The sequence below is a fragment of the Stomoxys calcitrans genome, chromosome 2 (genome assembly GCF_963082655.1).
Source record: "Stomoxys calcitrans chromosome 2, idStoCalc2.1, whole genome shotgun sequence".
In the NCBI taxonomy this organism is placed as follows: domain Eukaryota; kingdom Metazoa; phylum Arthropoda; class Insecta; order Diptera; family Muscidae; genus Stomoxys; species Stomoxys calcitrans.
This window is the reverse complement of record NC_081553.1, coordinates 68,509,430-68,523,734: the sequence shown is the minus strand read 5'-3', so window position 1 is coordinate 68,523,734 and position 14,305 is coordinate 68,509,430. Positions and strand designations below refer to the sequence as shown.

Sequence of the window (14,305 nt, the reverse complement as noted above, 5' to 3'; positions counted from 1 at the left end):
CTATTATGGTGAAATAGTCTTTACTAGGTTTAAAAATAAATTTTTGTTAAAAATTTTTTATATTTATTCATTTTTATACCCTCCACCATAGGCTGGGGGTATACTAATTTCGTCATTCTGTTTGTAAATGCAAATTGCAAATTTTGCCCATGAACATTCGACTAAGCAACAGGGGCAAACTTCTCACATATCAATGAGTTTAGATTCAAGTTTAAGCTCAATGATAAGGGGCCTCCTTTTTATAGCCGAGTCCGAACGGCAAGCCGCAGTGCGACATCTCTTTGGAGAGAAGTTTTACATGGCATAGTACCTTACAAATGTCGGCAGCATTAGGAGGGGAAAACCACCGCTGATAATTTTTTCGGATGGTCTCGCCAGGATTCGAACCCAGGCGTTCAGCGTCATAGGCGGACATGCTTACCTCTGCGCTACGGTGGCCTCCATTCTGTTTGTAACTCTCGAAATATTCCTCTGAGACCCCATAAAGTATATATAGGGTTGCCCAAAAAGTAATTGCGGATATTTCATATAGTCGGCGTTGACAAATTTTTTCAACGGCTTGTGCCTCTGTAATTGCATTCTCTCTTCTGTCATCATGTTATCAGCTGTTACTTTTAGCTTGCTTTAGAAAAAAAGTGTAAAAAAAGTTTGTTTGAATCAATTTCATTCTAAGTTTTATTAAAAATGCATTTACTTTCTTTTAAAAAATCCGCAATTACTTTTTGGGCAACCCAAAATATTATTGATAGTCATGACATTTTAAGTCGATCTGGCCATGTCCGTCCGGCCGTCCGTCTGTCTGTCGAAAGCATGCTAACTTTCGAAGGAGTAAAGCTAGGCGCTTGAAATTTTGCACGAATATTATCTTATTAGTCGGTTGGGATTGTAAATGGGCCACATAGGTCCATATTTAGATATAGCTGCCACATAAACCGATCTTGGATCTTGATTTCTTGAGCCACTAGAGGGCGCAATTCTCATCCGATTTGGCTGAAATTTAGCATGAGGTGTTTTGTTATCATCTCCAATTACTGCGCTAAGTGTGGTTCAAATCGGTCCATAATCTGATATAGCTCTCATATAAACCGATCTGGGGTCTTGACATCTTGAGCGTCTAGAGGGCGCAATTCTCACCCGATTTGGCCAAAATTTTGCATGATGTATTTTGTTATGACTTGCAACAGTTGTGCCAAATATGGTGTTAATTGGTTCATAACCTGATGTAGCCGCCATATAAACTGTTCTGGGTTCTTGACTTCTTGAGCCTCTAGAGGGCGCAATTCTCATCCGATTTGGCTGAAATTTTGCAGTACGTGTTTTGTTATGACTTCCAATAGTTGTGCCAAATATGGTTTTAATTGGTTCATAACCTGAAATAGCTGGGATCTTGACTTCATGAGCGATCTGGGATCTTGACTTCTTGAGCCTCTAGAGGGCGCAATTCTCATTCGATTTGGCTGAAATTTTGCATGATGTATTTTGTTATGACTTCCAACAGTTGTGCCAAATATGGTTTTAATTGGTTCATAACCTTATATAGCTGCCATATAAACCGATCTAGGATCTTGACTTCTGGAGCCTCTAGAGGTCGCAATTATGGGTTGTCCAAAAAGTAATTGTCGGTAATATAGTCGGCGTTGACAATTTTTTCAACGGCTTGTGACTCTGTAATTGCATTCTTTCTTCTGTCAGTTATCAGCTGTTACTTTTTAGCTTACTTTAGAAAAAAAGTGCGCGAAATTTTGTTTACATTTGTTTGTTTGGCGTCAATTTTAATATGGGTACCACATGTATTGAAAGAAATTCATGTAACAAACCGAATCAACGCTTGTGATATGCACCTTAAACGCAATGAATTCGATCCGTTTCTTATATGAATCATAACTGGAGATGAAAAATGGATTGTTTACAACAACGTTAGTCGAAAACGATCATGGTCCAAGCATGGTTATGCTGTCTGTTTGGTGGGATTGGAAGGGTGTGGTATATTTTGAGCTGCTTCCAAGGAAACAAACGATTAATTCGGATGTTTACTGTCAACAATTGGACATATTGAATACAGCCATCAAGGAGAAGCGACCAGAGTTGGTCAATCGTAAAGGTGTCATATTCCACCAGGACAACGCTAGACCGCACACATCTTTGGTCACTCGCCAAAAACTGAGTGAGCTTGACTGGGAACTTTTGATGCATCCACCATATAGTCCTGACCTTGCACCATCAGACTACCATTTATTTCGATCTTTGCAGAACTCCTTAAATGGTAAAACTTTCGGCAATGATGAGGCTATAAAATCGCACTTGGTTCAGTTTTTTGCAGATAAAGGCCAGAAGTTCTATGAGCGTGGAATACTAAAATTGCCAGGAAGATGACAAAAGGTTATCGAACAAAATGGCAATTATATATTTGATTAAAGTTCATTCTAAGTTTTATTAAAAATGCATTTACTTTCTTTTAAAAAATCCGCAATTACTTTTTGGGCAACCCAATATAATCAGATTTTGCTGAAATTTTGTGCAACGACTTCTATTTTACTTCTTGAGCCCCTAAAGGGCGCAATTTTTATTCGAATTGGCTGAAATTTTACACACCAACTTCTACATTCCGTTTAATTATGATCCGGACCATCGGACCGTAAGTTGATATAGCTCCAATATCACAGTAATTTTTTTCTTTTACCATATATTTGCCTAACAAGAGATACCGGGAAAAGAACTAGACAGATGCGATCCATGGTGGAGGGTATATAACATTCGGCCCGGCCGAACTAAGCACGATTTTACTTGTTAAATTTAATTTATTTATTAAACTTATTTCCTTTACTTTCCATTCTATTATTATTTTAAGTCACATAATTTAATAAATTGTTTATAATACTTTGTAGGGGCATTTTGGCCCAACTGACAGTACTAATTATAAGTTAATACTTTTTGTACTGTCATGGAATCATAACTAAAAGTACAAATACAAATTAATAGTTTGAAAGGTATTTATCGTAATTTCTTTGACCGTATCCATTTTCAATATGATGATGATTACGACGTTATTAATTCTGTGGCAAAATAAACAATTAAAAATTTAATTAAATTCTCTACTAATTGGAAAATATTTATATTATTGTTTGAGTATAATTGATAAAATATTCTGTTTATATGATTGGTTTTTTCGATTACCAGGATGATTTTAATTGATATTTGTAGAGCGTGGCCATTAAAGGATACTTAACAGGTGGGCGGATTCATATTCATTGACCTCAAATTCTTTTTTTTTTTTCTTACCATATTCGTACTCAACTCCCAATATCTTTCCTTCAATACCCCATATATTGTCCTGCAGATTTTTTATTGTTTCTGTTCATCCATGCAAAACCATTTTCCATCATATAAAATGTGCAAGTTTTCCTAAATTTAACAGTGAAATGACTAACAACATTGACTAAATCCTTGCAAACTGAAATCTAAAACCTTATATCCACAAACATAGCTTAGAGAAGAAATTTTAGTTTAAAATCCCAATTGAGCCAAAAGTACACCGGCGATTTCATCGTATTGGGCTTCATAAAAATTCCCCGCTATCGGAGTCTCCAAATTGTATTTTTTCATAAATTTTCGTGTAGAAAAAAGTGGCCGTCCTTCAGTGGTTGTGTTGGGAGAAAATTTCTCATCAAATTCTAGCTGATGCGGTTGCTTAAACAACAAATAAACATAGCGATGTAGGCCAGTGCCTAGCATAGGACCAGAACCTTGGTAGCCGGATAGCAGGGTGCCCTTCGCTACATTATTACCCGCAATATTTCCGACCAGCCAATGTTGCCATTCTCCCACACTTTTATCGGCACGAGATGGAGCATCTGATTCGGTCATTAGAAGAGTGTAATAGGCTCCTTCCTCACTCTCCCATTCGACATGAGGTTGATTTTGTACTTGAGTGGGTGTTAATTCGTTGCCCATATTAACTTTGGCGCCATTGTCAAATGTGACCTGCATTTCAATTGAAGTTGATTTAAATTAATTTCAAATATTACTTTGTATCAATGATACCTTTAGCACTTCCTTTGGTCCTTCGTCCAAGACATCTGGAATAACTTCATTCAACAACATGGCTTTGACAATTTCATTTTCTTGCGCTTGAATCAAATGCAATATCGTTAATACGACAATGCTTGCGGCCAACGATGTCATTGTAAAATGTCTTCAATTGTAAATTTAAATTTAAAGTGAAGTTAACGCTTCGATTGGCCATTATATTTATATTTGCATTTTTGCTTTTGATTGGCTGTGAGCTTTTTGTTAAAAGCTTTCAGTTCAGCTCTATTATGAACACAGAAAAAAAATCATACAGTGGTGTGAAACCCAGTGGTGTGATTTTCCCAGATGTGTAATTTGTTATTGCAAGCATGCTGATTGTCATTGCTTTGGGAGTAATCCAATTTCTAAAATGGCCAACATTCCGGTCATATTATATGCCAGTGTAAATAAGGCAAACAAGTCAAAATAAGGTTAGGTTTAAGTGGCTGTTGGCCATCAGACTCATTTAAACAATTTCGTCCATTATTACCATAGGAACAGAAGAAGGAAAACGCCATAAAGTTCCTGCCGTTAAAGTATCCAAAAAGCCCAACACTTGCGAATGGTTCACTTCCTCTTATTTAGGAAAGAAAATGTCCGCTAGTTCCAACCCCAACATTTTCGATAATTAAGATAACTTTTCAAAGAAATGAGAACTAAAAGTGAAACTTCTTCTGCTTGTCAGTGCAGGAGACACACACAGCAGATGTTATATGATCTCTTCTTGGACGTCATCGTTTTCAGATTAGACAGTGACCTGACCAGTGTTGCCACTCAATAAAATTATTTCCTACCAAAATTTAAGAAAAATCCTACCAAACACGACCAAAACCTTTTACTTTACTTTAATTGGCTATGACAGAATATTTGTTCCACTAGCCGAACGTAGAATAGCCTGCCAAGCGCCTCGATCTTCTGCGCTCATTCTAAAATCTGTGACATCAAGTTTCGAGGTGTCTCCCACCACTTGATCTTTCCATCGGGCTTTTGGACTTCCCGGTTTGCGTGTACCAACGGGTTTGCCTTCAAAAGACTTCTTTGCTGGAGCTTCTTCATAAATTCTGACAACATGACCTAGCCAACGCAGCCGTTGTATTTTGATGCGTGTAACTATCGTCGTCATACAGCTCATACAACTCGTGGTTCATACGTCGCCTATATTCTCCATTACCGCAAACTGGTCTATATATTTTACGAAGAATCTTTCTCTCAAATACTCCAAGCACTTTCTCATATGCTTTCACAAGTACCATATAACAGCACGGGTAGTGTCAGTGTCTTGTATAGTGTAATCTTCGTCTGTCGAGAGGTGGCCTTGTTTCTACACTGCTTACTTAGTCCAAAGTAGCATCTGTTTGTCAGTATTATTGTTCGCTTTATCTCAAAACTGGGGTCATTCGTTTCGGTTACGGCGATGCCGAGATAGATAAAGTTACTGACTGTCTCAAAGTTGTGGTTCCCACCACCTCGGGTATATATGTAAACCATCTTTCGTCAAAATCCGGTGAAAAATGCATACCTTATGCACCATAACAGCTATATCGAAATGTGATCCGATTTGAACAAATACTTATAAAAACAAGTCATTGATCAATTGTGTATAAAAAAATATTGATCTTTTTAGTAGCTATATCTAAAAATAAACCGATTTGAACCATATACGACACGGATGTCGAAAAGTCTAACATAAGTCACTGTGTCAAATTTCAGTGAAATCGAATTTAAATGCGCCTTTTATGGGGCCAAGACTTTAAATCGAGAGATCGGTCTATATGGCAGCTATATCCAAATCTGGACCGATTTGGGCCAAGTTGCAGAAAACTGTCGAAGAGCCTAACACAAAGCGCTGTTCCAAATTTCGGCGACAGTGGACAATAAATGCGCCTTTTATGGGCCCAAAACCTTAAATCGAGTGATGGATCTATATGGCAGCTATATCCAAATCTGGACCGATTTGTGCCATATTGCAGAAGTTTGTCGGGGGGCGTAAATTAACTCACTGTCCCAAATTTCAGTGACATCGGAAAATAAATGTGCCTTTTATGGGCTCAAAACCTTAAATCGAGAGATCGGTCTCTATGGCAGCTACATCCAAATCTGGGCCGATCTGGGCCAAATTGAAGAACGATATCGAGCGATCGGTCCGTATGGGGGCTATATCAAGATATTGTCCGATATAGCCCATCTTCGAACTTAACCTGCCTATGGACAAAAAAAGAATCTGTGCAAAGTTTCAGCTCAATATCTCTATTTTTACAGACTGTAGCATGATTTCAACAGACTGAGGGACGGACGGACGGAGATGGCTATCGTTTTAGATTTGTACGACGATTAAGAATATATGTAACTTATAGGGTAGGAAATGGATATTTGGATGTGTTGCAAACGAAATGACAAAATGAAAATACCCCGATTCTTCAGTGGTGGTTATCCGTCTGTCGAAATCAAAATAAAGATCGAACGCGTAAAACTAGCCGCCTGCAATTTTTCACAGGTACTTAATATCTACGTAGGCCGTTGGGGACTTTGATTTGACTTCTTGAGCCCCTGATAGCCGCAATTTTTATCCGATTTGGCTGAAATTTTGCATGTATTGTTCCGTTATAATTTCCAACAACTGTGCCAAGTGCGGTCTAAATCGGTCTTTAAGCTGATACAGCTCTCATATAAACCGATCTCCCAATTTGACTTTTTGAGTCCGTGGTGTTCTTTTATGATTTCCAACAAGTGTGCTAGGTACGGTCCAAATCGTTCAATAACCTGATATAGCTCCCATATAAACCGATCGCCCGATTTGACTTGGTGTTCTTTCATGATTTCCAACAACTGTGCTATGTACGGTCTAAATTGGTCAATAACCTGATATAGCTCCTATATAAACCGATCGCTCGATTTGACATATTGATCCCCTGGAAGCCGCAATTTTTGTCCGATTTGGCTGAAATTTTGGACATAGTGTTCTGTTATGACTTCCCATTATTGTGCCAAGTACGGTAAAGAACTTGTAAACCGATCCTCTCGATTCTGTTCGGTTCCTAGAACTTTAATTTTTGCTGGTTTGGCAGAAGTTTGGTATACAGAATAAAATTATGCCCTTCAACTAAATTTGTTTTGTATACGTTTTTAGCAGAATCCATGATGGTGGGTTCCCAAGATTTGGCCCGGCCGAACTTAGCATGTTTTTACTTGTTTCATTTTCCGTTAGGGGCTTAATTGCATTGGGGCTTAAATTCAAACCGCCGAAAGGCATCTCCCTTCTGCTGTTCCTATGGTATGACAATGAACGAAAACGTCTAAGTGACTCTAATGATACATAAACCTAATCTAAGCTAGTAATGCAGCTCTTTTAGACGGTTTTATCAATATGTAATCCAAAATGCCTGCAACATAGAAGGATTAGGTTCCATCACCTGAGAGAAATAAAGAGTAGATCTTGGCTGATGAGTCTCCCTCACTAATAAGAGATTCGATGTGTTAATTGCTAAGTTCAGCCGGGCCGAATCTTATATACCTTCCACCATGGATCGCATTTGTCGAGTTCTTTGCGCGGTATCTCTTTTTAGGCAAACATAGAAGAATGAATAAGAACTGTTATGCTATTTGAGCTATATCAAGTTATAGTCCGATTCGGACCATAAATGAATGCTGAACATTGTAGAAGTCATTGTGTAATATTTCAGTTCATTCGGATAAGAATTGCGCCTTGTGGGGTCTCAAGAAGCAAAATCGGGAGATAGGTTTATATGGGAGCTGTATTAAGCTATTGATCGATTCAGACCATATTAGACACGTATGTTGAAGGTCATGAGAGAAGCCGTTGTACAAAATTTCAGCCAAATCGGATGAGAATTGCGCCCTCTAGAGGTACAATAAGTCAAGATCCCAGTTCGGTTAATATGGCAGCTATATCAGGTTATAAAGGGTGATTTTTTTGAGGTTAGGATTTTCATGCATTAGTATTTGACAGATCACGTGGGATTTCAGACATGGTGTCAAAGAGAAAGATGCTCAGTATGCTTTGACATTTCATCATGAATAGACTTACTAACGAGCAACGCTTGCAAATCATTGAATTTTATTACCAAAATCAGTGTTCGGTTCGAAATGTGTTCATTCACCGTAACGTTGCGTCCAACAGCATCTTTGAAAAAATACGGTCCAATGATTCCACCAGCGTACAAACCACACCAAACAGTGCATTTTTCGGGATGCATGGGCAGTTCTTGAACGGCTTCTGGTTGCTCTTCACTCCAAATGCGGCAATTTTGCTTATTTACGTAGCCATTCAACCAGAAATGAGCCTCATCGCTGAACGGTGAATGAACACATTTCGAACCGAACACTGATTTTGGTAATAAAATTCAATGATTTGCAAGCGTTGCTCGTTAGTAAGTCTATTCATGATGAAATGTCAAAGCATACTGAGCATCTTTCTCTTTGACACCATGTCTGAAATCCCACGTGATCTGTCAAATACTAATGCATGAAAATCCTAACCTCAAAAAAATCACCCTTTATATCGATTTACGTCATACTAAGCACAGTTATTGGAAGTCCTAACCAAACACCTCATGCAAAATTTCAGCCAAATCGGATGAGAATTGTGCGCTCAATTGGCTCAAGATCCAAGATCGGTTTATATGACAGCTGTACCAGATTATAAACCGATTTGAATCATACTTAGCACAGTTGTTGAAAGTAATACCAAAACACTACGTGCAAATTGTCAGTTAAATCGGACGAGAATTGCGCCCTCTAGAGGCTCAAGAAGTCAAGACCCCAGATCGGTTTATATGACAGCTATATCAGGTTATGAACCGATTTTAACCATACTTGGCGTAGTTGTTGGAAGTGATACCAAAACACAACAATCAAAATTTCAATAAACTCGGATAAAATCTAGAGGCTAAAGAAGTCAAGATCCAAGATCGGTTTATATGACAGCTATTCCAGATTATGAACCGATTTGAACCATACTTAGCTCAGTTATTGGATATCACGGACGGATCGGCTAGATGGACATAAAATGTCGCGACGATCAAGAATATATATACTTTATGGGGTCTCAGACGAATATTTCGAGTAGTTACAAACAGAAATACCAAATTAGTATACCTCCCATCCTATGGTGGAGGGTATAAAAAGACGCAGCGGAGCGGGCCCGGGTCAGCTAGTAAATCATAAATGTTATTTGCCTATAATTATTCGAGGTTTCAAAAGCCTTCACCGACTTGGGTATGAATACCATTATTTCTTGCCATCTCTTTGGTTTATACATATATATTGGGTTGCCCAAAAATTAATTGCGGATTTTTTAAAAGAAAGTAAATGCATTTTTAATAAAACTTAGAATGAACTTTAATCAAATATATAATTGCCATTTTGATAGATAACCTTTTGATATCTTTCTGGCAAATTTAGTATTCCACGCTCATCGAACTTCTGGCCTTTATGTGCAAAAAACTGAACCAAGTGCGATTTTATAGCCTCATCATTGCCGAAAGTTTTACCATTTAAGAAGTTCTGCAAAGATCGAAATAAATAGTATTTTGATGGTGCAAGGTCAGGGCTATATGGTGGATGCATCAAAAGTTCCCAGCCAAGCTCACCCAGTTTTTGGCGAGTGACCAAAGATGTGTGCGGTCTAGCGTTGTCCTGGTGGAATATGACACCTTTACGATTGACCAATTCTGGTCGCTTCTCCTTGATGGCTGTATTCAATTTGACCAATTGTTGACAGTAAACATCCGAATTAATCGTTTGGTTTCTTGGAAGCAACTCAAAATATACCACACCCTTGCAATCCCACCAAACAGACAGCATAACCTTCTTTTGGTGGATATCAGCCTTTGAAGTGGTTTGTGCTGGTTCACCATGCTGGGACCATGATCGTTTTCGACTAACGTTGTTGTAAACAATCCATTTTGCATCTCCAGTTGTGATTCGTTTTAAAAACGGATCGAATTCATTGCGTTTAAGGTGCATATCACAAGCGTTGATTCGGTTTGTTACATGAATTTCTTTCAATACATGTGGTAGCCATATTAAAATTGACGCCAAACAAACAAATGTAAACAAAATTTCGCGCACTTTTTTTCTAAAGCAAGCTAAAAGTAACAGCTGATAACTGACAGAAGAAAGAATGCAATTACAGAGTCACAAGCCGTTGAATTGTATATTACTGACAATTACTTTTTGGGCAACCCAATATGATATTACCATCAAAGTTTTCTACGATTAAGCACTCAACGTCACTCATCCAGGTCAGAAGTTTATAGGGTTCGGCCACTAGTTTCGTGGCTTAAACCCTACAACCCTTAAAGATGTAATTATTATTCAAATTGGTAAATATTTGCCATGTTAAGCTCCATCATGATTTCTAACAGTTATTCCTAATATGGTCAGTGGCGTAATTTGTAAAACCAAAAACTAAGAACTTCTCAATTTACATCTTGAGCAACTGCAGTAAGCAATACGTATACAGCTGTATACGTATTGCTAATTGCATGAGAACTTCACAAATGCGTTTCACAGAGGTGAGTGTTACCAGCATTTTATTGTTATTTCTAAGCAAAATTCTTAGAGTGTAATAGTATGCTGGAACTTTTTACGATTTCAAATCAATCGATGCCATCTCATTCGTATCGAAAATATTTCCTTCAACATTAGCATGAATGGAACTCTAATCGAAATTGGTTTTAGTTTAATATAAGGTTTTAATATAATTTGCGTAAATAATTGGCAGAAACAGTTAACTAGAATTGTAGCAATTATCGCCTGACCACAATGATTTGAATATTCATATGTATCGTGATATATTGTATTTACATAATAACCAGCAAAGAGCAACAACCACAAAATGCAAAAAAAAAAACAAAAGTTAATTGCATACTAGGCCCATAATTAATGGTGTGTGCGACCAACATATTATTTCTATTTTTGCATTATTTTCATTTCAATGCACTTTGTGGTCGATGCCGATGAAGATAATGATACGATTCGATAAATGATGCTTGAATGGAAAAGAAAAAAATTTAATCATCCAATTTTGTTATTTCCCACGCAATGTGGTTTTATTTATGAATTGGTATATTGTTCTCAATTTCCTCAACTTACTGCCTATACTCAATGGTTATTGAAGTACATATGTGTATATTTTTGTTATTCAGTGTCTATTAGATGTATTAAATCTATTGATTATAATAGTTTAGTTTTTAAAATTGCCATTTTGCAATGGGCCATAAAATATGTGTAATTTAAAAATTATAAAGGTGCCATTTAAATCAAGTACCTTTTTTGTGTTAAAAATGAATTTGAAGTTCTATTCAGAAGGGGATATGCCAAGCTGTCATTACAAAATGTATTCAAAGGCGTATTGAAACACAAGTAAAAGTGCGTTAAGCTCGACTGAATCGAAACTTATGTGCCCTTCATCATGAATCGCATTAGCCGAGGTCTTTGGGCGATTCCTATTTTATAGCTAGAAAATAAAAATCTAATGAGAATTGAAACATCTAGTTGCGTAGGGAGTCAAATCCAAATCGGTCAAGAACCTGATATAGCTTCCATACAAAACCGATCTCCCGATTTGTCTTCTTGAGCCCCTGGAAGCCGAATTTTTTTTAGATATATAGTCAAATCGCGGCATGGGACCTATATGAACCATATTTGAATTGAATGTTGGAGGTCATAACCTAAGACTTCATACAAAACTTCAACGAAATCTAATAAGAATGGCGTATCCTACAAACCAAAAAAGTCAAATCGGTTGATTTGGGAGCTATATAAGGTTTTAATCCGGTTTGAACCATACTTTACATGATTGTAAGGTTAGGTCGGATTTAAGTGGCAGTCTGCCATCAAACCCACTTAGACGTTCCTTGTGATACACACAGGAACAAGAGAAGAGAGATGCCTTCTAGTTCCTACCATTGAACCATATAGATGGGTTTAAAAACTCCGAAGACATCAACAAAACTTCAGCGAAATTTAATAAGAATTCCGCCTTCTAGAAACCCAAAAATCAGATCATGCTATTGGTTGATATGGGAGCTATATAAGGTTTTTATCCGATTTGGATCATACTGAACATGATTGTTAGGTTAGGTTGGATTTAAATGGCAATCTGCCATCAAACTCTCTTAGACTTTTTCGTCCATTGTGATACACTCAGTATCAGGAGAAGAAAGATGCCTTATAGTTCCTACCCTTGAACCATCGAGATTGCTTTAAAAAGCCCAACAACTCACATTCATTAATTAAGCCGAGTTCTCAAGAAAATGAGAACCTAAAGTGGAACTTATTCTAACAGGCAGTGACCGACACACACACACAGGAGATCTATTCTGTAGGTCTCTTTTTCCTCAACGTCCTTACAGCTTCTGCAAAAGTCATTACTTGCAACCTTCAGTCTGTTTGCAGTGACCAGCCATGACGGACACAAGGACTGAGATTTCTGCTCTAGCCACGACTGTTGGAAGCCATAAAAAAGTAATTGCGCAATTTTTAGGTAAATTGGATTAGATTTTGAGCATAAGAAATCAAATGAGAAGATCGGTGTAAATTGGAGTTATAAGTAAGAATGGACCGATTGCTAATAGCTTAATTCGGCCCATGCTTATATATAGCTCCAATTTACACTGACCTTTCGATTTGACTTCTTAGGCTCAAATCTAATCCAATTCACGTGAAAACAAGTAAGGACGGGCTAAAGCCGAACGATGCCAAACTTTTCATACCCTACACCACATTGGGTATGGGGCCAAAGTCGTCGAAACAAGGTTAGGTTAGGTTCAAAAGAGGGTGCAGATAATAATGTCACTATGGACATACACCTAAGCCAGTAATCGGCTTGTTGTGCGCTCTAAATACAAAAAAAGTAACATCGAAAAAGAAAATTTAAGTTAGGAATTCCGTGCTACTTACAAATTCCCTAATTGTTTTCCATGCAACTCCCCTAAGTTGGTTCATGTCTGGTATAGTGTCCCCACTTAAGTGCTGGTATTTGTTAGACTCGAAAGCCGGGCAATGACAAAGGAAATGCTCCAGCGTCTCACCATCTTCCCCGCATGGCCTACACATGCTATCACTTGCCGCACCGATTAAGTTAAGAAACCAATAGCTATACTGACCACCTTCTTGCTTCCTTTCAGTAATAGCCACATCTTCTCACGATCTGGATCCCCCCATAGGATTTCCGCCGTTTTACAGACCGTTTCGCTGTTCCACAGGGTTGCATGCGCATTCGTCGCCCACGCCCTTAACTCGGAATGCGTCGACCTGAAAGGCTTATTGACGACAGTCCTCTGGCCTTCACCGCCAAATCGTCTGCCCTTTCATTCCCCCTTATATCGTTATGCCCGACACCTAATCGATACGGATTTTGCCATTCTCAGAGAAGGCGTTAATCTCCTTCTAACACCGCAAGACTGTTCGCGACCGTGCCCTCCTGGTTGTTATTGCGCATATGGCCATTTGACTGTCCGTAAAGATGTTCGCACTCGACGTCCTCGCGCTAGTACCACACCACATCACGCATTCCGTGATTGCCAGGATTTCCACCTGCAGGACCGTACTATGGTCAGGCAGTCTGAAACAAATCTCAGTCCCTGGGATCTCAATGTAGACCCTCAGGACCACTCTGTCCTCTAGCTTTGATCCATCCGTGTAACATGATCTTGCAGATGACAATACTAGGGTTCCGTCAATCCAAGACTGTGCCGCTGACAGCAGTGCCTAGCACTCGACCATAAGTTTCATCTCAGTTATCTCAGATCGGAAACCTCTTCCCTTCCTTCTAGGTTTGCTTTCGTCGCTTCGATTATACCGCGATGGTATGAGCTGCTCCCATCCTCAATCCATTCTCCTATCTCCTTAAGTCTCATAGCTGCAGTGGCTGCCTTACACTTAATCTGTATATTAATGGTCGGATATCTAGAATAGTCTCCAGTGCCCTAGTGGGCGTGGTCTTCTTCGCTCCACCTATGCCAAGACAACATGTTCTCTGAACTTGTTTTATGGGCCTTATGTTTCACTTTTTCTCCATAGCAGTCCACCAAACTACTTACATACTGAGGCCTATGTAAGTATTGGTCTGACCGCACTGCTGTAGACCCAGTGAACTATCCTCGGATTCGGCCCAATTCGAGCCGACCTTCAGTCTACCTAGTGCCCAACATCTGCGAGCCTTCTCAGTACGCTCCTAAATGTGACACTCCCAATTCCGTTTCCTTTCCAA

At 38.6% G+C, this 14,305-nt stretch overlaps 1 protein-coding gene across 1 annotated transcript; it reads right to left on the bottom strand.

The window, feature by feature from the left end:
• Positions 1–3,324: 3,324 nt before the first annotated feature.
• On the bottom strand, positions 3,325–4,212 carry LOC106082254 (protein D3). Its single transcript, XM_013244645.2, has 2 exons — positions 4,042–4,212; positions 3,325–3,981 (listed from the first exon to the last, which is right to left on the bottom strand). The coding sequence occupies exons 1-2, from the start codon at positions 4,180–4,182 to the stop codon at positions 3,505–3,507; spliced, it is 618 nt and encodes a 205-aa protein (XP_013100099.2). The 5' UTR covers positions 4,183–4,212; the 3' UTR covers positions 3,325–3,504.
• Positions 4,213–14,305: the final 10,093 nt, after the last annotated feature.